A 23,235-nucleotide genomic window follows, 5' to 3' on the forward strand; every position below is an offset into this window, starting at 1 on the left:
TGCTGAGTGGGACAGTTTGCACAAACAATGGCAATGAGATTAGCGGTAAATGTACGCGCAAAATTTTAGAAGTGGAATAAATATGAAAGCTATAAGACACTTCTATGCAACCCCCCCCCCCCCCCCCGCCGGCGCCTTCGCCTTGATGTGAATATTTTTACAATGAGCTTTATTTTCTGCCACGTTCTAATGAAATAAAAACTAACTACGTACCTTGATAAAAGGTGACTGTTCAAATATGCGACCCGATATTTTTATTGGTGTTTTTTGACTGATGCTCTGCCTTTTATATTGCCAGGTGTACTTATCTTTATCGGGCGACCACGTTTGGCCGCCTAACAAATGTTATCGTGCAGCGCAGGACGCGCCTGGAACATTCCACGACGGATCTATAAAAGCCGACGCGCTTGACTCGCTGATCAGATTTTCGACGATCACCGAGCGTGTTCGCCGCCATCGTTGTTCTATAAGTGTAGCCTGTCTTGTGGGCACAGGTTCGCCCAATAAAAGTTAGTTTTCTTGTTCACAGTATTGCTACTGTGTTATTCAACGTCACCACCACGTGACAATATTGCTTCCATTATTTGTACTTGTATATGTGGGTTCATAAGCAAAAAACCTCGATTGTAAGATCAATGCTCATGGTGTCGGTTGTACGCCTTTGCGGTTCTTGTGTTTTGATCTTTCACGCGCAGGTGGCTTACGCTCGGTTTCCGGAAATCAATCCTAATTCGAACCCCATGCTCGCCTTCAACAAAATAATGGAAATACGATGAAGGCTTTCGGCACATTCACGCTCTAGGCCTCACTTAGATCATGTCAAGCGTGAGCTTAAAGTTAAAGCGCATTTCATAATAGGGGGGAGAATATGTCGAGCTCTCTAGCTAGTGGAGTCGCAGTCAACACTCGCGAAAGATTCCTGTCACAAGCCTTTCCACATGATCATTCGATGTGCCTTTTCAATCATTGAATTTTTTTATTTTTATTTATCTAGACGCATTACGTTATGTATGTTTGTGATTACTCTAAGTGGCCGTAGAGAGGGCGCTGTGGCACAAGTGTTCATTAAGGTACAAACCTTGGTTAGCGTGTGGCTTGTAGACGCCGCCCGGTCGCCTTTGTTCTTCAGATCCATCGTCACTACCGCCATCGGCACCTTTATCGGAAAGATCTGTGTCTGTGGCGAGACAAAGAGAAGTGGGCAAACATTTAGTACGACTGATATGCATTGCTGTGTATGCTCGCGTCCTCTGAGGCATTGTCGACTGCGAGAACATGCGATGCTTGTTTGGCTCATTTTACTCGTGAGACTGCAGCAGTAATGAAAACAGGATTGGTACTGAACGGCGTAATATAAAAGGCGCAGTTGAAAAAAAAAACTAACTACTTTTTCTGACTGTTCGAGGTCCTTGCTGTTTCAATTTTTATTTTTATTCACATCTTTTGGCCAATAATTCTGTATGCAGTAAACTAGGATTTAGCAAAATTCTTGCGTGGCTTCCCACGATCTCTCTATCAGGTAGTTACACAAAACTTGAAGTTATGGCCAGCATACGAGGAATTCTATGGAAAGAACGGAGTGTAGCAACATCCGGTATCCTTGCCATCAATGTGGCCAACACCACAGCGAATCCGCTTTCTTAATTTTAGATAGACTACTCAGACAAAAAAAAGGAAATCACCCGAAATTGGCCGAACAAAAGTTGAAAGCTTCATAGAGCGACTTCACTGGCACTATTTAATAATTCTTCGCATAATAATACTTTTACTCAGACAACAGCCACACTTATTTTTAGTGAAGTTCATTCATTGGCACAGTCTATATTCTACAATCATAAAAAAGCAGTGGCTGTTTCGTTTGACAATGTTCCAGAGCACAGCTCAACACTTGGAATTGTGCTAAGCAGAAGACGACTACCAAAGTTCCGTTCGCGCAGCTAAGATATCTATTTATGACTGTACTCTAGCTAACTTACTGTGTAATAACACTAAGAAATATTGCAACATAGTTAAGGGCGGTGAAATTTATTGGATATCGCTGAATGATGATTCAGGCGAACAGAGACAGCCAGCTGATTCTCTTCGCATATTTAACAAAGCTTTCACCAGTAATTTTTCTTCTCATGGTCCAGGCAAACTTCATAATTTTTTCTCACAGAATCCCCCCCCCCCCATGTCTCCTGTTACGATAGAATATGCTGGTATAGTAATGGTAATGAACACTCTGAAACTTTCATCCTCTTGTGGCGTAGATAACAACAACTTCAAATTTCTAAATCAAACAAAGATGTGCTCAGTTCTTTTCTTTACTGCGATTTTTCACCAATCACTTGATAATGGTTCCTTACCGTCGGACTTGAAGATTAAGAAGGTGGTTCCTATTCATAAATCTCGTAGCACGCACTGTCCTCTTAACTACCACTCAATTTCATATTTCATTAACGAGCATGCATTCCTTGTAAAATTAAGGAGCATATAATGGATTATACCATCTTAAACTTTTTAGACTCAAATAACTTCTTCCCGGGTGCTGAAGACGGTTTCCGCCGATACTACTCATTAGACACAGAAGTACTACTTTTCCCACATCGCTTGCACACCATACTGGACAGAAGTTCCCAAGTTGACAGCAAAATCTCATCTCATCCTCTCTCTATGATCTCATCCACCATCCGCCTTTACGCAGATGATTGCATTATCTACCGGCGTAAATACTAAAGACGATCAAGCTGCCCTCCAGAACGATGTGAAGCTTATTGGAAATGGATGCACATTGTGGGGGATGATGGAACTAAATGCTAGGAAGTTTAATTTTATGCAAATTTCTCGGAGGCGCTCTAATTTAAGTAATTCTTATTCTTTATTTTCTGAGGGCCTATTGCAGGTGGAATCTTATCGTTACCTTGGCATCACCATCAATAGCAAATTAAGTTGTGTTGATCATATTACAAAAATCAACGCCGACGCTTCACGTACACTAGGTTTTATCAGATTACTTCCCACTTCCCCCGCCAACATACGAAAACTAGCATATGAAACTTTTTTCCGCAGTAGGCTTGAGTATGCATCCGTGATCTGGAGTCCCGATCAGTCCTACCTAATTAACATGTTTGAATCCCTCCAGAACCGTGCAGCACGCTTCATCCTTGACATAGGACTTTCATTCCAGCGCAAGCTCCATTAAAGTATCACTTGGCGTCACTTCCTTAGCTCTCAGACGAAAAGTTGCGCACCTGTGTTTATTCCATAAGTTATATTTCAATTTCTGCTATCTGCGTGGTTCCCTTATATCTCCTCCCACTCGTACATCGCGCCGCCTATTCAATTCAAATCGCGGCGAACGACTTCATGGCTCCACTAATGCTTTTAAGAAGTCCTTCTTCCCGATCGCTATTGAAGAATGGAACCTGCTGCCCGATTCACTAACTAATGAGCACGACGCGACAAGGCTTTAGGCGATGTTGTTAAATCATCTGCGTTGACATGTCCTTTTTGCTCCGATTTGTGTTGATATGAAATTTTATCCTTTTGCCTGTATTGAGTTGTTTTGTTTTCTTCCCCTGTAACCACTATGTACTCACCCTGCTGCGCTAACCATTCGCCGACGTGTGTGGCGCTTGTGGCATAAAGGCAATATTGACAAGCACCGTTTTAAATGTCGCGTTCCTTGCTTATCTTTATGTCTGTGTGTTACACTGTTATATTTTTATGAGCTTTGTTTTTATTATCTACCTTGTATACGCTCCCCCTTTCTGTAATACCCCGACAGGGGCTCTTAAGGAACAATAGATTATTATTATTATTATTATTATTATTATTATACGACGACAACGACGACGACATACGACATATTTAGCCTCCGCGAAAGCGTTCGATAAAGTATGCCACACACCCCTTATGGTCAAACTTTCGGCGTTGAACTTGGATAATAAATTACTAACAAGGCTAGAATACTTTCTTACCAGTCGACTTCAGTACGTTACGGTTGAACGATCACGATTCTTCGCCATCATACGGTCCATCTGGCGTGCCTCATGTCTCAGTTTCAGGCGCATTTATTTCCTTATTCTACACTAATTACCGATCAACTTGCGTTCCTTCCAATATTCACCTTTACGCCGGTGATTGTTCTATATATCGGGAAATTAGCAGTGAGCACGATGAACACATATTACATTCTCACTTTGATTCCATAATGGGCTTGTCCGATAAGTGTCTCATGGAAATAAAGATTATAAATGCAAATTATTGCGTGTTTCCAACAAAAACCAACGCTTCCCAATTTATAAACTTAAAAGTAGTGCGCTCGAACAAGTTTCATGCTATCGTTATTTAAATTTCAATAGGTCTCCGACAGAACTAATATTGTTTCTTTATAGAGCACTTGTGCACCCAAAATTAGCATATGCCGCTTCTCATTGGGGTCCTGACCATGGTAACCTTATTAATGCAAATGAATTGATTCAGAATAACGCCACACGTTTCATACTTGCCAATTATTATCGTAGATCCAGCGTAACAGCAATGAAGCCACTTTGGAGTTGTCTCAGTTATCACTACGCAGAAAACTTTTTTGTAATGTTTATTTCAGAATGTCCACCGTGATCATCATCTACACGGTGAGCTTATCCCTCCACCTATGCACCTTTCATCGCGGGTTGACACTTGTGTAAAGTGGAGCGTGCATCACCTCGCACAAACACATTCCTACAATCTTTCATGTCAAACACCTCACGTGACTGCCATCACCTTCCTGCCAGGTTTTTTTACATCACTTATTATGCGTTGTTCAGCTAATCATTATTCGCATTTTTTTTTTCATTCTGAGTGTGCCATATAGCGTGCCATTTTCTTTGTATCACGCTATTTGATTTTTCTTTTCTTATTTCTTGTATTCAGCTTTGATAGTTTTTGTGTTACCATTTTTTTGTATGACGTAGTATAACTTACCGTTCCTTTGTAGCCACTCCCCTCTACAATGCATTTGCATGTGAGGGTGTTTTGAATAAATAAATAAGTGGGGAGCAATACGTATGGAAGTACGAGGCAAAATAAATCCTCCTCTCGCTCATTTGGGTTATGCATAATACCACTTTTGAAACACCACTTCTTTTCAGCGCGTCCTGTATCTTTTCTGTGTTTGACAATGACACAATGCAGAATGCCGGAGGGTCCCGTACCACTGCAGTCGATTCACCTGAGAGAGACGCGTCTGTATGAGACTGGCCTGATAATACTAACAGCCAGCTATATGTCTTGAATGAACAATCAACTGAAACTCAAACGACTAGATATGGCAAAATAAATATGCTTCATGCTCGTGTTGATTCGAAGTTCCAGAATAATTTAGAGCTCTAGGTGTGCCGTTCAAGGTAAAAATTGGATGCTTTGGTTTCGTGCTCTCATAAATTCCATTGATTTGCAATATTCAAGTGTCACTTTGGTGTTGTTCTACCGCTTCAATTATGTACTTTTAAAATATTGTTACGGGGATGTTGCGAGTGTATAAAAACTATATTTACAAAATATAGAGAGGATGAGTCAGAATAGCTAAGATGGCTGACCACCAACAACACGCAGCAGCCAGAGTCTCCAATCTTGTTCTTCCTCTCTCTTCTCTCATCCTTCCCTAACAGGACCGTCGGGTGGCGAAGCGCCGTCCCGGCGCATGGCAGGCGAAACATTTAATGCGAAGTATGGCTTCATGCGCGAAACGTGTACGACCTCGACAGGCGTCTGACTTGAAGATGCATCAAAGTGTAGCAGCGAAATCTCGTCATTGGCGTTGAGCTCGGTGATGGAGTAATTTCTCTCGGCAGGGGACAGCAGATGGCTGGCGTAAGCTATCACGCAATCGGTACCATTCTGGTGTTGGGCGAGAACAGCGCCAATGTCATAGCCGCTTGCGTCAGTGTGGATTGTGGTCACGGCAGATGGATCAAAGTGGGCAAGTATGAGAGGCGTGGTCATACACCCGATGAGAGTGGCGAACGCGTGAGCCTGCTCCGGGCCCCATGAGAATGACGTGTTCTTCATTAGAAGATCTGTCAAAGGCCTAGCAACGTTGGCGAAGTTTTGACGAAAGAGCAAAACTAAGAACACAGGCCGACGACGCAGCGCATGTCAGAGGCATAACATGGCACAGGGAAACTGGGTACGGCGGGAACTTTTTCCGGATCTGGTTTGACACCGGATGCGTCAACGAGGTTTTCCAACACTGTGATCTGACGGCACCCGAATTTACACTACGTGGAGTTCAGTTGAAGGCCGGCTTTTCGGAAGACCGGAAGAATTGCAGCAAGTCGTTTAAGGTGGCTGCCGAACGTGGGAGGAAAAACAATAACGTCGTCAAGGTAAAGACAGGTGACGCATTTGTAGCCGCGCAGAAGAAAGTCCATGATACATTAAAATGTCGCAGGAGCATTGCATAGGCCAAAGTGCATGACTTTCAACTGATATACGCCATCAGGCGTGATGAAGGCCGTCTTCTCGCGGTCCAATTGATCAACTGAAATCTGCGAGTAGCCGGATCGAAGGGCGATGCACGAGAAGTATTTAGCACCGTGCAAGCAGTCGAAGGCGTCATCGATGCGTGGTTGTGGATAGACGTCTTTTCGCGTGATATTGTTTAAGTGGCGACAATCGACGCAAAAACGCCAGGTACCATCTTTGTTTTCCACAAGGACGACAGGCGAAGCCCAAGGGCTGGCTGATGGATCGATGACCCCTTTGCGGAGCATTTTGTTCATTTCTGAACAACACTGATGACTCTACGTTCAGCATGCGATACACGATAGGGACGCCGACGAATAGGATTCGTATCTCCAGTGTTTATACGGTGGTGAACAACAGATGTTTGGCGTAATGGCCTGTCAGCGAAATCAAAGATGTCACTGTTCGATTCAAGCAGAAGTCGTATGTCCGTGGCGTGTGCAGAGGTGAGGTCAGGTGCAATCATTTTCGCGAAATCATCCCTTAAGGAAACAGAGCTGTCAGCTGCAATTGGTGTTATTAAGCCACTCTCGAGATTCAGACTCTCAATGTAAAATTCGCAACCGCCAGAAAGGCTGGCCAAGAACATGCCGGCCGGAAGCACTTGAGGGCAAAGGCTGAAATTAAGAAGCGGTAGAACGACGTCGCTATTAGTAACCGTGACTAACGTATGCGGAGCAGCAAGGTTCCGGTCCAAAAGTAAATCGATATTGGGTGAAGCACATATTCACCGTCAGAAACCTGTGACTGGGCGGTCAAAGTGACGTAAGTAACTGCCTCGGGTCAGACACGTACGCAGGATATTTTTTTCGGGGGGCTGGGGGGGGGGGGGGCAACCCAAGATAACCTTTATATCCAAATGAGGGGGAGGGTACTTTACTAGTACAAATGTGAATGATTCCCACCATTTGCTATAAAGACGCGTAAAGCCACAAAAGAGAATAGAAATCACATGTATCTCACAGGTACGCCTCTGGGATAGACATCTTTTTTACTTGGACAACAAAGAGCCTCACCAAATGGACTCACGCATGGAACATGCGCAGTAAGAACCTTGCCAAGAACAAGTTAACAAGCGAAAGTGCAAAATAATGATTTCCAGTAGCGCTTTTCGAATAACCTCTGGAAGAATTATAGAGAAATGTATATTTGTGGAACAATCACAGTTCTTTCGGATCCCTCGTTTACGGCTGTACCAAGTAGCAAACCCGACTCGAGTTGTCCTTTGGGAAGTTGCGTAAACATGCATGGTCACCTGTCCCGTACAACTGCGTAGAGTGCAAGACGCTGCGGTTCTATACGTACTGCGCCCACCGCGGAAAGTAACAACCCCCCCATTAGCACAGCAGGGAAGCGGCTACGTCCAGCGGCTCAATCGATATCTGTAGAATCGTTATTCAAAACACACAAAATTTTTCTGCACTTCGGGCGGCGTTTTCTCTACTTCTTTTTCAATAGAAAGATGTTGATCCATAAATATTTTCACTAACCATTTTTGCTTTTCCTCCCTGTTTGGCTGTTGCCTTGGCTTTCTTCCTTAGTAGATCGCTTAATTTCTCATCTCCTTGCGACTCTTGCTTCCAGTTGCCAATTTTTCATGAAAAGTGCAGTACAATAAGGGAAAAACTAGATGAGGTAACGGGTGACAGTCATTTCTTATGGTGTGAACGGTTATTGCAGGGTCTGTTAATGGACACTGTTTCGCAATATTTTATTTTCCACTTTACCTAAGCCATATCACGGATTTATGGTTCCTAGGATCTGCCAGCGTCGCGGCCAGCCGTCACTCGAGGAAGTAATGAAGAAAAAGGAAAAGTTAAGCGCAACTGGCGTTTTCTCCGGCCGCAACTCATTCCACGAGCATACAGACCAGCCGGCTATGAACCGAATCCCTTTCCTGACTCTTGGGTCAGTCTAAATAAAGAAGGTTGAACTAACGAAGCAACAGAAATGCGCGTGATTATTGAATACATGGTGACATAAAATTGTGTTGGGCATTATAAATAAAATAAAATATAATCAAAATTATGAACTACGTCCTGCCTCATGCAATAGATGTTGACAAATGAATTCATCTTGAGTTAATCGCGCAGGCATGGAATCGATGAGAAAGCTAGCCCCCACACCCCAGGAGATCCCGATAACTACCGCCATCCAAAAGGAGTGAAAAAATTGACAATCATTCCATTTTGTGAAGATGGAATGGCAGCGAAAGCTGACGGCAGTCAAAGCTCTCAAACAAAAAGCAATGTGTTTGACCTCCGCTGCGGGTTGGCTTGAAGACAGTGCAATATTGAGCCGATGCGCGGCGGAGGTAAAGCAGGCGTTAATAGAGAGTTTTAGCCCAGCGGGTTTACGGCCAGCGGAGCGGAGCGGTCTCCACCGTTGCGCCAGCGGAGCGGCGCGCGAAAGAAGAATTTTAGCCCAGCGGATCACCCGCTCGAGCGGGGTTAAGAGCGGGGAGCTCTGCTGCCCCACCTAGTGGTTCGAATAGGAATTACTGAGAAATGAAATTGAATTACGCTTGCTTTTATTATGCAAGAAATGTTGAATAAAGATATATTACACGTTCTCAGTGCATTATTTGTTAATAATGTACTGAGTATTAATGTACGGGTCAGCGCGGCAGTCGCCGTCTTCGATGCAGAACTGCCGGCGTTCATGTTCGCGGCTGCCGTCTTGCATTTCCCATACACGCCCGCGCGCCCTTACGCACGCTCGCGCGCTGCGTATACGCTCCGCTGGGGAGTGCTTTCCAGCGGGCGTAAACGCTGCTCCGTAAAACCGCTGGCCGCCTCAGCGTGGTGCGCATGCGCAGTCGCGTCTCCGCTCGCCCGCTCCGCTCCGCTGGCCGTAAACCCGCTGGGCTAAAACTCTCTAATAACCCCCATACGTGCGCCGCTCTCGAAGATAGTTCAACACAGGGCCGACACTCAGCGAAGGTGAAGCAGGCTTTAAACATCCCGCATAAGTGGGCTGATCCCGAAGATATTGCAATACCGGGCCCACCTGCAGCGGAGGTAAAGCAGGCATTAAGAACTTTCCACAAGTAGGCCGATCCCGAAGATATTGTAATACCGGGCCCACCCGCGGCGGAGGTGAAGCAGGCATTAAGAACTACCCACACGTACACCGATCCCGAAGATATTGCCATACCGTGCCCACCCGCATTTTAGGTAGAAGCAGGCATTAAGAACTCCCCATGCGTAGGCCGATCCCGAAGATATTGCAATACCGGGCCCACCCACGGCGGAGGTGAAGCAGGAAATAAGAACTCCCCATACGTAGGCCAATCCAGAAAATTCCGAAGGGTGCGTTATAGGTTCCCGAGTCCAAGGGGTATGTGCCATTGATCTTGGACCCTTCTAGCACTATCACCAAGATCGGCCCCCATGATTTTTTTCTGCGAACGGACGCCGAAAAATACTACGGAAGTAAGTCATATACTCCTTTCGCTGTAAAAGGCAGCAAAATGTTGACCGTCGAGTAGATTGATTCGTCGACGCTTTAGGAATGTGTGTGAAGAGTGGTGCCTTAGGCAGATAGAAGGGGGGAGGTATGCCGAATAATTTCGGAGGAGCGGAGCCTCCCCCCCCCCCCCTAGGTACGTGCCTGCCTCCGGTGACAGACGCACATCTTGAAGTGAGGCCAAGCGCTGTGGGGCAGTACTCGGAGCATCGGCGAGTTGAGGCAGTTCTAACTGAAGAACGCCGGTCTAGCAGTCGATGAGAGCGGAATGAGTGGATGAAAATTCCAACCCAAGGATAACGTCATGAGGGCAGTTGTCGATCCCAGCTAAGAGAACAGAAGTAGGGCGGCCGGCTATAATTTAACGCGTAGTACACCTTCCAAGAACACCAAGAACGCCACCGTCGGTCACACGAAGCGTTTGGGCAGCTGCTGGGGTGAGGACCTTCTTTAAACGTCTACGTAGGCTGGCATTCATCACAGATAGGTGGGCTACAGTGTCGACGGGCGCTTGGACAGGTACGCCGTCTGTTTTAACGTCAATTACACTTCTCCTATGGGCACAGACAGAGGATTTGCTGCAGTAGTCGGCAATGCAGCACCACCTCCGAGGTCTGCATTTCCTACTTTTCCGAGAGGGTGCGGCCAAACGCCACAGGGGGCGAAAGGCGACGTGGCTGCGGCGAACGAGACTTGGGTCCGCGTGGCGATGGTGAGCGGCTGTACCCCTTTTTCCGAGCAGAGTTGGCGGCATGGTTAGACTCGGCGGGGGGCGAAACATTGCTGGTATTTCCATCAAAATGGCTCAGGTTGGTTGGCGTGTGATTTGTTGAGGGCCAAGAGTTGCGACAGTATCGGGCGACATGAGCAATGCGGTAACAGGTGAAACATATCGGCTGGTCGTCGGCAGTTCTCCACTCAGTCAGGTTGCGATAACGCAGACAGAAGCGTAGGGGTCGGAGCGAAAATACTAGAAGGGCGTTCGTTAGCTCTGGGATACGCGACAGCACACACAGACTTGAAACCAGTTTTCAAATTCCTCGCGAACGATGGCTTGCACGAGGGGAACTGAAAATGTGGTAACATCAGGGCTCGAACAGAAAGCTGCGGGCGCCATCGAATCTAGTTCAAGTCTAAGGATTCGCACCACGTCCTCATATGGCGACGCGTGCTACTGTGCGGGTAGATCTTCACACGTCGACGCTTGCGGCAGTATTAGGAAGACTGGCGAATGGTTGCAAGACGCTTCGGCTTTTGATCTGCTCGATTTGTCGGCCTTCTTGAATGATTGCTTCAACTGTTGAGCAGCTCTTGTACATAAGCAGATTACACGCGTCGTCAGCAATGTCATTAAGCGCGTGTCCCACCTTCTTAGCTTCTGTAATGTCGTGATTGGCTTTACGACAAAGTACCAGCACGTCTTGGATGTACCAGACACACGACTACGTGGAGGATTGGGCACGGGAGGCCAGTTCCCGCTTTGCGGCAATTTTACGGCCAGTTGTTTTGCCAAATACCTCTTTCAATTTCTCTTTGCATTGGTCCCAGCTGGTTAGCTCCTCTTCTTGGTCTTCGTACCACACCTGTGCCGTGCCTCTTAGGTAGAACTACAGGTTACTAGCATAAGCGTAGCGTCCGACCTGTTGATTGCGCTCACGCGTTCGTACATGGCGACCCACTTTTCAACGTCGGCGCCATCAGTACCGCAGAAAGTTCCAGTATCCTTGGGTTGCACAACGACAACCGAAGATACATATATATATATATATGTGTGTGTGTGTGTGTGTGTGTGTATATACATATACAGATAGATAGATATATAGATATAGATATAGAAAGGAAGAATAATCTCGGAGACGCTGGCTGCTGCGGTGGTTGGTGGTCAGCCTTCTTAGCCATTCTGCGACTCATCCTGTATATATATATATATATATATATATATATATATATATATATATATATATATATATATATATATATATATATATACACATTCAAATACCTGTTTAAGTGCGGTGTATCTTTATTGCATCCACTCCCTCCGCAATGCCCTAAACTACTCGTTTGAGTATTTGTATTTTTTCTCGTTTTATTGTACCCGTCCCTCTGTGCCGCCCTTCTAGACCTCACAGTGTTGTAAACAAATAAATAAATAAATAAATCGCATTTTAACCTCATCACCTCCCCAACCCCCACGTTGCCATTGTTGCGCATGGTGTGATGTGAAGGCCATCATAGCCATCACGAACAAAGCATACTATGCCACGTAAACTTGCTATGAAGAAATACATTAGCCCGATTATTTAGATGCGATTTAGTCTACCCACCATTGTTTGTTAACACAAACGCCGTGATAAGCAGGAGGATCATGAGGACCACGCACATTCCTACGAGTAGGAGCCACAAGGTGTTGCTGCTGGCCCTGCAGTACAAATACATGGCAGTACGACTAAATGAACAATCGTTTCATCTCGTGAATGAAGCAGTTTACACTACCAAAAGATGCTGTAATACATGTTTTCAAGAACAAGACATATAATAACAAGCTTCGATAACGTTTTCAACTGTCACGTAATATCAGTTCTGTTGAACTCAATAAAAGAATAGCGCATAATATGTGGACATGTTTCCTCCGCTCGTACAGCTTCATCTGAAGTCAGTTCTAATAGAGAACAAAACACACGCCAATATAAATTCCCTACTATTAAGCTGAAGGCACGATCAAGGAATCGTGGTTGTTCTAGAGATGCCAGTTGGTTTAGCTTGCCTGAATAATTCGCGATATGTCATGGTGGTCTAGCACTGGCGACAGGAAAAACAGTACCTGGTAAGCTAATTTGCCACAATATTTTGGCGATTGTTAACTTGACCTTTCGCAGTTGTCATTATATCCAAGCATCACAAAAGCATATCGACGTTAAAACACGTAATATGCGGCATACTGACTAGATAAAGCTTACTCCCACATGTACGTGCCGGGGTACTAGTCAATGGAGCACACATTAGCTTGCAAAGGAAAAAAAAGAATGCTAAAGATCCTTGTACTTTATATGTCTCAAGTTTACTTACTTCAAATCGTAGTATTAAAGGGCCATGTTGAACAAAAATACACCTTTACCGCGATTTTCATGAAGCTGATGTCAACTCTCGTTGTAGTTTCAATATTTATTCTAGGGGAATGAGCCTTAAAACGTCACCGGCTTCAATTCATAAATATCAAGGCGCGGCTGGAGCAAATTTGCTTTAAAAGGTAATGTACGAAATTCTGTCACATTTAAATATGCATTATCTTTTTTTCGATTACGCACTTTCATTTCTGTGAATTTATTGTCCCCTTGTTTTAGTATCTCGCGCCCAAAAGACTACATTTATGTTGTATAGCATGAACGACTTTGAAATGTTACTATTTCTTGTAGAACACCTTGCACAATGCTTGTATATTGATTTTTGGCAGTTGGGATCTACAATAATATTTCTGTGAAATACAGACTAGGTTGTAAAGGTAGTTTCAGAAGTACTGTGTTTGGGAATCTACAAGTGAAAGAAAAATATATATGATAAAAAAAAGACAAATGAGTCAACGGAAACTTCCAGCCCTTAGGAGCTCATGGTCAGCATTTTAAGCAAACGCAAGAAGGCACGCTTGTACCGAAAAGAAAGGTTTCCTCAATATACTTACTCCTTGGGTTGCTCGCCTCAAGAAAAAACAAAGTACAGAAGGAAAGGTTAGTTGAATGTTATTTCATCTACATGGGATCTTATAGAGCCGTACAGAGCGTTTCAGCAAAAAAATGCCACCCTCCTTAAAGACTCAAGAAGGCTTGCCATTTATCACTGCTTGGCACTCTTTATCCATGGATGTCCTTTGCACGGCTAAACCATTCATTATCAAGGTTTGCCTTAAGGAAAAAATAATATCCAAGAAAGTGTGAAATATCCAGGTGTGACGCTTTCTTAATATTACAGCTTCTTGACACTCATATTACGCTAGCTGAAATAAGCTGAAAAATAAAATTTATCGGAAATGTGTCGTTACAATCCTCAGAGCAAATGTTTGAAATACACATTATTAAATTAGGTCCTGCCAGAAAAGCTCTCAGAAAAAATTATATTGGGAACAGCAATTTTTTTTCTGGCAGTGTCCTGTTTGTTGCTCTTTCTTTAAGACACAGCACAGATATACGTGTTGCGGCAAATCAGACCTATGATTTGTAAACTCGCTTGGTTATTACAGATGAATTACACAAATATAAGTAAACAGCATGCCTTGTCTTGTATATTACGAAACAGAGGTACTATCACGTTGCAAAATCCTATTGCAGACAGAGAGTCTGAATAGTTGCACGTTAAAGAGCCATAAAGCAGTGTGGACAACATGGTTGAAACAAAGATAGGTGTCAAGTCTTCTAGAAATATTGGGACCGGGCTAGTCAGAACAGACGCGACATAATACAGCAGTAGTTGAAGTTCGAAATGCACTATGCTGGTGCTATTACGCGAAAAAAAAAAGGTTTATGTAGAGAATCTGAGTCCAGAGAATGCAAAGTTAGAGTAAGAATGCAGATGAAAATATCTCTCCATTGCTCTTATAAGTTTTTGTTCATTACTCGCTTAGAGTAATCAAGTTGCTATCGATATTATTTCTGAATTAGCAGACGTGGAAACTAGGGCCTTTTTTTAATTTTCACTCTCTAAACTGCGAGTTTCTTCATATAGTTAACATAAGTCCAATTTATTGTTGCGGAGCGATTAATACTTAGATGAACGAAGGGTCTGGCAGAGAAGATGAAGAGCACAGTGTGGCCCGGATCAGACATCTTTTCTTCCCCTCGCTGTCATTGTAAATATATTATTGTCTGCAATGGTGGAAAACGTGGCCTCAACATCAGCACTTGCCACTTCAATGGTCGTGCTGGTGAAACCCAGGGATCCTGGCACATTCTCTTGTTCCCGTGAAGCGGACGTTTAGGATTGGCTGGCGCAGGAAGAAAGAGTGAGTTCTAACAACCTATGGGACACTTCCTTGTGCTCGAAAATATTATTTTTGGCCAGGTTTGGCGTTCACTAACGCCTACTCCTATTGCATAGGAATAGCCGAGAGCCCGGTGCGCGACTCCTGTGGGTAGTTGAAAACCATCGAGTACCTATTGGGTACCTCCCCTCGCTACGACGTACACCGCATCTCTGTGCGGACAGCTTTAAATCGATTGGACTCAAGACCGTTCTCCGAGTCACATACTCAGACAGTGACCACACCCGTCACTGACACGAAAAGCGATTCGTGCACTAGTACACTACTTGAAGTTCGCCGGCTTAAGCAACCGTATATAATGCCCCCGTGCATTCTCCCTAAAGGCACTCAGTGCTTCCACTCTCCATGTTATTCCTCTTTCGATTCCCCTTTGCCCCATCGCCAGTGTATGGTAGCAAACTGGGTGCTCGTCTGGTTGACCTCCCTGCCTTTCCTGTCCTTCCTCTATCTGTCTCTCTCTCTCTCTCGTTCGATAACCGCGAATCTGAGAGAGATAGGGAGCTGGGACACCTGCGAAGAAAAACTACGGTACTTGTTTGAGGAGGCTGTTGCCGAGAAGATCGCTGTGTAAAAGATTCTCACGTCACGTGCGTAGAGGTCTACATAATCTTACGTCTCGTACATTGAAGACGTGTTATCACCATGGCGAAAGGCCGATGCAAGGACGTGGGAGGGCAACAAGCTTGCGCATAGCTCGAAAGGGATCGCCGACGACATTTTCAAGCTTTACTGCGCAAAAACTTCTCTATAGTTGACGCTATTACAGAGTATTGCCGGCGCTTTGAGCCGGCTAAAACCTGGAGCATCAGCCACGCGTTTGCCCGTCTTTCCAACACGGCGGTGCCGTCGTCGTCTTCGAAAGACCACGCCGCAGCACAGCCGTCCTCTTGAAACGCTGCCGACAAGCTGAAGCTTGAGCTGTTGATATCGATGACATCACTATTTCGGCGCTCGTCGATACTGGGACGCACATTTCTGTAATCAGTGCAGATCTTCATCGTCGCCTTCATAATGTGCCAACGCCTTCCACTTCTCGCGTTTTCCCCGTCACTGATGGAGAGACTGCTGCCGTTCTTGGCATATGCACCGCTCGCGTCTCTATTGCTCGTCATCCCACTTCAGCCCAATTTGCTGTCATTCAAAAGCGCCCCCATGGCCCAATCCTCGGCTTAGACTTTTTGTCCAGTCATTCTGCCCAAATTGGCATCATGACCACTGCTGTTAAGCTTGATCTGCCCCATCTTCCCCATATTTTAGCCGACATACCACCACGGTTATGCTCTTGCCATCACGTTTGATTGCTACCTGAAGCTGGTGCATACGTTGCTTTGAGGTCTTAAGATCATATTCCCGGTGGCGAATACATCTTGCCTCCGATTGTCGACGTTCTGTCAGCCCGCGGTGTTGTCCTTGCTCACACAATTGTTTGCGTCGCTGAGAACACACTTGTCGTTCCCCTTCTCAACGTCAGCCTTTCGACTAAGGTTATCCCGCAAGGCAGGTCACTCGCCAAAATTTCTGCGCTTCATCGCTGCGAAATTGCCGCTTTGGATGCATATGTTTCGCGGCCTTCTTGCACCGCTGCCTTCGCTCATTTATCTCTCGACGACATTACCAAGAAGAATGCTCCCGATCTGAGCCATACGCAAGCTCAAGATCTCTACCACGTTCTAGCATCCCATCGGTACGTGTTTGATTTTGATGGTAGCTCTCTAGGCCAAACATCTGTCCTGACTCATTGAATAAACACTGGTGACGCAAATCCGATATGACGGCATCCAGATCGCGTATCCAATCACAAACGTCGCCTTTCAGAATGAGGTTGACAAAATGATCACAACATACGTCATCGAACCTTACTTAAGACCGTGGGGATCACATGTCGTTGTTATGAAAAAGAACGACGGCAGTGGGCGTTTCTGCGTTGATTATCGGAGTTTGAACAAAGTAACACAAAAAGACGTCTAACCTTTACTTTGCATGGATGACTCCTTCAATAGCCATTATTGAGCCCAAAATTTTTCGTCAATCGACCTTCGGTCCGGCTATTAGCAGATTTTAGTCGACCCTATAGACAGCGAGAAAGTGGATTTATTGCGTCAGATGACCTGTACCATTTCATGGAGATGTCGTTCGCACTGTGCAATGTCCCAGCAACTTTAGCACGTATGATGGATTCTCTCCGGTGGCGATACAAGTGGTCCATGTGTCTCTGCTACTTAGAGGATGTCATTGTCTACTCGCCTACGTTTTACAGCCACCTCAACCGTTTATTGGCCGTTCTTGCCATCTTACGTAGAGCCATCCTTCAGCTGAACTCAGCCAGGTGCCATTTCGGGTCACGCCAAATAATTATGCTCGATCACCTTGTCAGTGCTGCCGGCGTTCAACCAGACCTCGACAAAGTGCGAGCAGTGCAACAATTTCCCGTGCCATGCTCAGCCAAAGACGTCCGCACTTTCGTAGGATTATATTCCTACTTTCGTCGCTTTGTGTGGAATTTCACGTACATAGCTCGCTCTCTCAATCAAGTTTTGAAAAAGGACGTTGCTCTTGTGTGGGGATCCGAACAAGCAGCTTCATTGCCTGCCCTCATCCATCTACTAAATACACTACCAATACTGGCCCATTCTGACACCGCATCAGCTGCATAATTGCGCCCTGATACCAGTGGTCATGTAACTGTGGCTGTCCTTGGCAAAAACAATATTGTGAGGAACGAGACACCGCTTACGCGAATCACGTTCTTTCATTATACGAACAAACCTTTTCCGTCATTCAACGCGAGTGCCTGTCTTTAGTGTGGCCTGTCAGAAAATTTAGAATTAACTTGTTTGGCCGAACTTTTCCTGTTATTACAGACCATCATGCCCTCTGCTGACTCCCGTCGCTCAAGGATCCGTCTAGACGACTCGGCCACTAGGCACTGTGGCTACAAGAATACTCGTTTGCTGTGCACTAGAAATCCCCACGCCTACACCAAGACGCAGATTCCTTGTCACGCCACCCTCTCGATCTTCCTGACCTTAATGATCCTGACTCAGACGCCTGCGTACTGTCCATCCTTCTTTGGGATGATATCCCCACCGAACGACGAGACGCGTCTTTGCGGCTCATCATCGACTGTCTCATCACCCCATCACCAGACAATTCTGGTCGCCTGTTTGAGGTACACGACAACGTTATGCAGGGCCGTAATATCAGCTCAGATGTCCCAGAGCTTCTGCTTTCTTCTGCTTGCTTCTACGTCACCATCTACGCTCCAGCATCCACCAGCTTCACGACTAACCAACAGCCGGTCACCTTGGTGTCTCGCTTGCGTACGCCCGCATCCATCATCGGTTTTTCTGGCCTGGCATGTGCTGCTCTGCGCACCGCTACGTCGCTGCTTGTGAAGGCTGCCAATGGCGCAAGAGTCCTTCAGCGCTGCCAGCAGGCCAGCAGCTACAACCGATTAATAACCCTGCAGAGCCAATCTTCCGCGTCAGCCCTGACCTTCTAGGCTGTTTCCCGACATCCATCTCGGGAAATATATGTGTTGCGGTCATGACAGTTTACGCCACGCGTTTCCCAATCATCGGATATTGCCGAGACGCTGTTCCAGCAACGTCGCTGACTTTCTCCTCCACGACGTAATTCTACATCATGGCTCCTCTCGGTAGCTCCTCACCGATCGCGGGAGGTACTTCCTGTAACGAGTGGTAGATGACCTTCTTCGTGCCTGCTCCACTGAACATCAGCTCACCGCTGGTTATCATACATGCACGAATGGACTGACCGAGCACCTAAACCGAACTCTAACTGATATACTGACCATGTATGTTTCACCTTATCATTGTGACTAGGACAGCACGTTACCATTTGTTACCGTCGCGTACAATTCGTCATGGCATGGTACGGCTGGATACTCCCCGTTCTAATTGCTGTTTTTTTCGAAATCCTACATGGCTATTCGAGACTCTCTTCCAGTCGGCTCCTCACTCGCCTACTGACGACGCCAGTGACGTCGTTGGTCGAGCCCGTGCAGCTCATAAACTTGCCGACAACCAACTCTGTGATACTCAAGACTCCCCAAAACCCCGGTACGACAGCCGATAAGGAAGTATGCACTTCATGCGTGGCTCTCTATTATTCCAATGGCCGCCATGCCGCCGGGTTTGCCTATGCGGAAGTTCCTCCCACGTTACACCTGGCCCTAAAAGAAGGTGCGCCAAATCGGTGATGTGAATTACGAGAGTAGAAACCTGGGCTCTGCTTTTTCAACTTCCTCAATACCACATGAGGTTGTTCACGCTTCCCGGCTGAAGCCCTATTGCCCTTGTAGCTCCTTACCTTCGTCGGATGCGCCAGGACGGCGCTTCCGCCACGGCAGGGTGATGTTACGGGGCGATTGATACATAGAAGGACGCGTGATTAGGAAAAAGCGATCAAGACACGATGAGGCCGCTAGCTCGTGGGCCGGATCAGACATCTTCCCTTCCCCTACCTTTTTTAATGCTTTCTAAATGTATCCTTCGTCTACATCTTGCCTCCGTCACAATATGTTTTATATAAAATACTCGACCACTTACTGCTGCTTCCTTCCATAAGTGAAACATCTGTAAAAAGAGAAATAACAAAGACAGAATGAGAACATTGATTTGTTAGGTGGCTTGCTATTTGTGTAATGCAGCATTACTCTGTCTGGGAATACCATTAATTTCATAGCCACGTTTTCGAGCTACAGAAAGATAGTCATCCGCTCGAAAACAAAGAAACCCCATGCTTTATAATGCTACAACAAGAAAATCCTGCTGACAAATGCTGAATGGGTAACGCACAGGTGAGTCGAGAATTAAAGAATTTGGGACAACGATCCTTTAAAGTAATCGCTATGGGCCTCGTCTCCATAACTGCAAGCTCCAAACAAAAGAGAGGTCTTATACACCTGTTGCACACAAGAAGAGAAGGTTGAAATAATATTTCTGGCAGAATAGTCCTGAATCACCTGCACTGTTGCGTCATTGCGTTATACAATGATGTGCGTTGCCATATCGTGAAGCCTTATGCCCAAAGGTGAGACACCATTGTTGACGCAACATCCCATTCGCAGTGAATGAGCCCGCCGTGGTCATGAACCTATTCCGAGAAATTAATTATGGACACGAGCTGGTGGGCTATAATTAGGGCATCACAGCTTAGTCAATAATTGCGCGACTGAATTTTTGATCATTCCTCCGCATCTTCCTGCTAACATTTCTTCAGTATGGCTACCATATTTAAGCCATCTTTCTTGGTATTTTATTTCTTTTCTCGTTTTTTTTTTCTTGGGTGGGGGGGGGGGCGGGGGAGATGGCATGCTCTACATCACAGCGACACACTATCTCGTCTCGGAGCTCGGAGCGGCCACTCTCCTGCAGAAATGGCCCAAGTTCTCTGCCATATTCTCCACTGGTCTTTCAAAGGTGGAACACGCCAGGGCTTAACCCTAGTGGTCGTCCTCTCTCTGTAGACGCTGCTCGCCCTAACAAAATATTGAGGAAGAGAATTCAATGCCAATCACAGAGAAGTATGAGACAGGTGGCCTTGGCGCTGAGTGCGGCTTTGACAACTATGAAAATAATCATGTGAGGGGCCTCAGTATGTTCCGCTACAAGTACCAGAGAAGACATGGACTGTCTTCTCTGGAAAAGTGTAGGAAAAGTGATGAGGGGGTGAATGCCGGCTCCTGTTGACATGGGCCGTAAGTGGAGGAACACTTGTCTTCACAGAAGAGGAAACATTAACTATAGAGGCCCATCACCACTCTCAGAACTCTTGTGTGCTGTTCCGACAACAGAGATTGCTGATGCGGCCATTTGGACAGTTTTTCAAAGCTCCCATGCGGTGTCTGTAGTGGTTTGAGCTGGCAAACAGCAACTGTCCGCATTTACCTTGTCTTTGTGACAATTCAAAAACACATCGACACTCACACTTACCTCAAATATTTCCAGATCCGAATTGGCTGCCCTTATCTAAGTCCCGCTTCGGCGAGTAGCCTTAGAGTTTCCAGCATGATGGCACCCCACAGACAAATGTAAGAGCCAATCATAACCATAGCAGAGGAGTTGAGCTTTCACGTTCGATTCCCTCCAGCTCAATAGTATCTGCAAGCTACCGTGACGAAAACGTGTGGGTTTCTTTCTCTGGGATAGTCTTGACAAGGCGGCCCGCACCCATCAGTGCTCCGGCGTTTTGGCCTTGAAAACATCGTCAGAACGAGCATGGGCAAAAATTCCGTTGTAACGGCATTTGTGCACACCACGTGATGGCGTAGATAGGTGACGGGCCGCGCATGGGCTGAGGGCCACGGCCTGTGGTCCTGCGTAAGAGTTGATTGACGAGCCGGGACCAGGTATAACCAATGAAAATAGCGACCCATCAATTGAGACTCAGTTGAACACCTTTTGCGAGTCACTTCGCTTTACGGTTGACATCGGTACTAATTTCCATGGCGGCAGATAAGTAGAGTTCTCAATCAGCCATACATCAGACGTGCATCAGCCTGCCTTACGACCTAGTAAAGAAGAGAGAATCGTCATCTTTAGAAGGCCAGTAACAATCTCAATAGAACCGCTTTTGTACTTTTGCTGAATAGTGCCATTTTCACATGGCGGTGCACTAATGTTTATGTACTACATACATGCAAGCTCTGCCGCTTTGCAAAAAGTCGCAGTTTCAGCCGAAAAGCGACGCATTGATTACAATAACAAACTAGCAGACAGCCATACGAAGTAAGGATAGTACTCCTACTGGCCGTATCAAGTTCTACGTATTCGTTTGCTAACTAAATTACAAAGGATGGAGTCAGCCCGTGCAGCAAACACGAAGACATCCCATTCGATGACCGCGGGCACTCGCTGTAAGAACGCTGGCCTGAGGAAACGCGCCCGCAGCAACGAGCGAAGTGACCTTCGTGCTGCCTATCATTTCAATGCAAACTGAGCTCCAAGAACACATAGCATGCACAACGGAACGAGCCACCAACGCAGATCACTCTCAGAATTAGGCTCCGCTTCTACGCAGAGCGGCCACATACGAAGCTGCAGCTAGATTTGAATGCCGCCCAGTCAAAATATTCAAAAATAATCAAAAATAGCAAAATAATGTCTGAATTTGACATTCGCGTAGTCCGTTGAACTGGCCTGGGCCTATCACAGGAAACTGCGAGCTAAAGTGGCGCCTTTTGATCTTCTCCTTGTGCTCGTCATTCGACTAGCCACGAAAAAAAAGCACGCCAGGAGCACCCACCCGAAGATCAGAGAACAATTGCTAGTGTTGGTGGAGACTGTAGGACATACCTGCCAGAACAGCGACAACTATGTTATTTACTAAATGTTAGCGTAATTAATTCTCGTCTAGTCTGATTATTACATACAGTCCTAAGCACTCTGTCCAACAATTCTTTGCGAACAAACGTAGAAGTGTCTTAACGGCAATATTGTTGCTGGCGGGAACATTCTGTCGAAAATGGTGCGGTCCTCCTCCCTACAGCGTTGCGCATGGCGTGACCGCACAGGATATTGGCTTCATGGTGGCTTATACAGCATAAACTTCCCTTCACACAAGAAGCCAAGCAGCTCATCAAGTCGATACATGAGTGTGACATGGCACAGCTACAATGAGCCACATCGCTGGCTCTTATCTGCGGTGGTATTGTGTCTTCTGTGATTTCGTGGGACAAATCACGTTATGTTATTTCTGGGTGGGCTTTTACCATTGAAGTTAGCTAAACTCTTTTTGTGGCACTATTGAAAACTCAGCCTGGCAAAATCGCACACAGATTACCAGACATAGCTTTGTTTTAGGGCCGAAAAAATATTTTCCAGTTCTTGACATGTATATAAAGCGAAGCATTATTGGTTACTGGCTCATGAAACATGTGTGCATGTGTACATTAAAGGGCAGCATGTTATCCGAAGCTGTGATTTTGTTTGCAGCGAACTAGAGAGAGGCTGGATATTGCACACAAATATTTACTTGTAGTGCAGAGTATACATGTGTATATATATATATATATATATATATATATATATATATATATATATATATAAACGAGAAGAAAGGGGGTTAACCGAGGGACTCGGACACTCCCAGGGTTCTACTAGTACACATAAATACCCAAGAAAGTGGATGGGGAAACGCCGCCGCGGTAGCTCAATTGGTAGAGCATCGCACGCGACATGCGAAGGTTGTGGGTTCGGTTCCCACCTGCGGCAAGTTGT

At 45.7% G+C, this 23,235-nt stretch overlaps 1 protein-coding gene across 3 annotated transcripts in view; it reads right to left on the reverse strand.

Moving 5' to 3' along the window:
* Positions 1–23,235, reverse strand: part of LOC139057936 (uncharacterized) — a 117,493-nt gene that overhangs the window by 87,039 nt on the left and 7,219 nt on the right. For 2 of the 3 annotated variants that reach the window (XM_070536739.1, XM_070536742.1), the window contains exons 4-7: positions 19,564–19,590; positions 13,640–13,655; positions 12,288–12,382; positions 1,079–1,177 (exon numbers count right to left, since the gene is read on the reverse strand). In XM_070536739.1, coding sequence (XP_070392840.1) covers positions 1,079–1,177; positions 12,288–12,382; positions 13,640–13,655; positions 19,564–19,590 — 237 coding nt within the window. The remainder of the gene's footprint in view (positions 1–1,078; positions 1,178–12,287; positions 12,383–13,639; positions 13,656–19,563; positions 19,591–23,235) is intronic. The other variant, XM_070536740.1, reaches the window with a different exon arrangement.

Source organism: Dermacentor albipictus, chromosome 3 (assembly GCF_038994185.2).
Source record: "Dermacentor albipictus isolate Rhodes 1998 colony chromosome 3, USDA_Dalb.pri_finalv2, whole genome shotgun sequence".
Classification (NCBI taxonomy): domain Eukaryota; kingdom Metazoa; phylum Arthropoda; class Arachnida; order Ixodida; family Ixodidae; genus Dermacentor; species Dermacentor albipictus.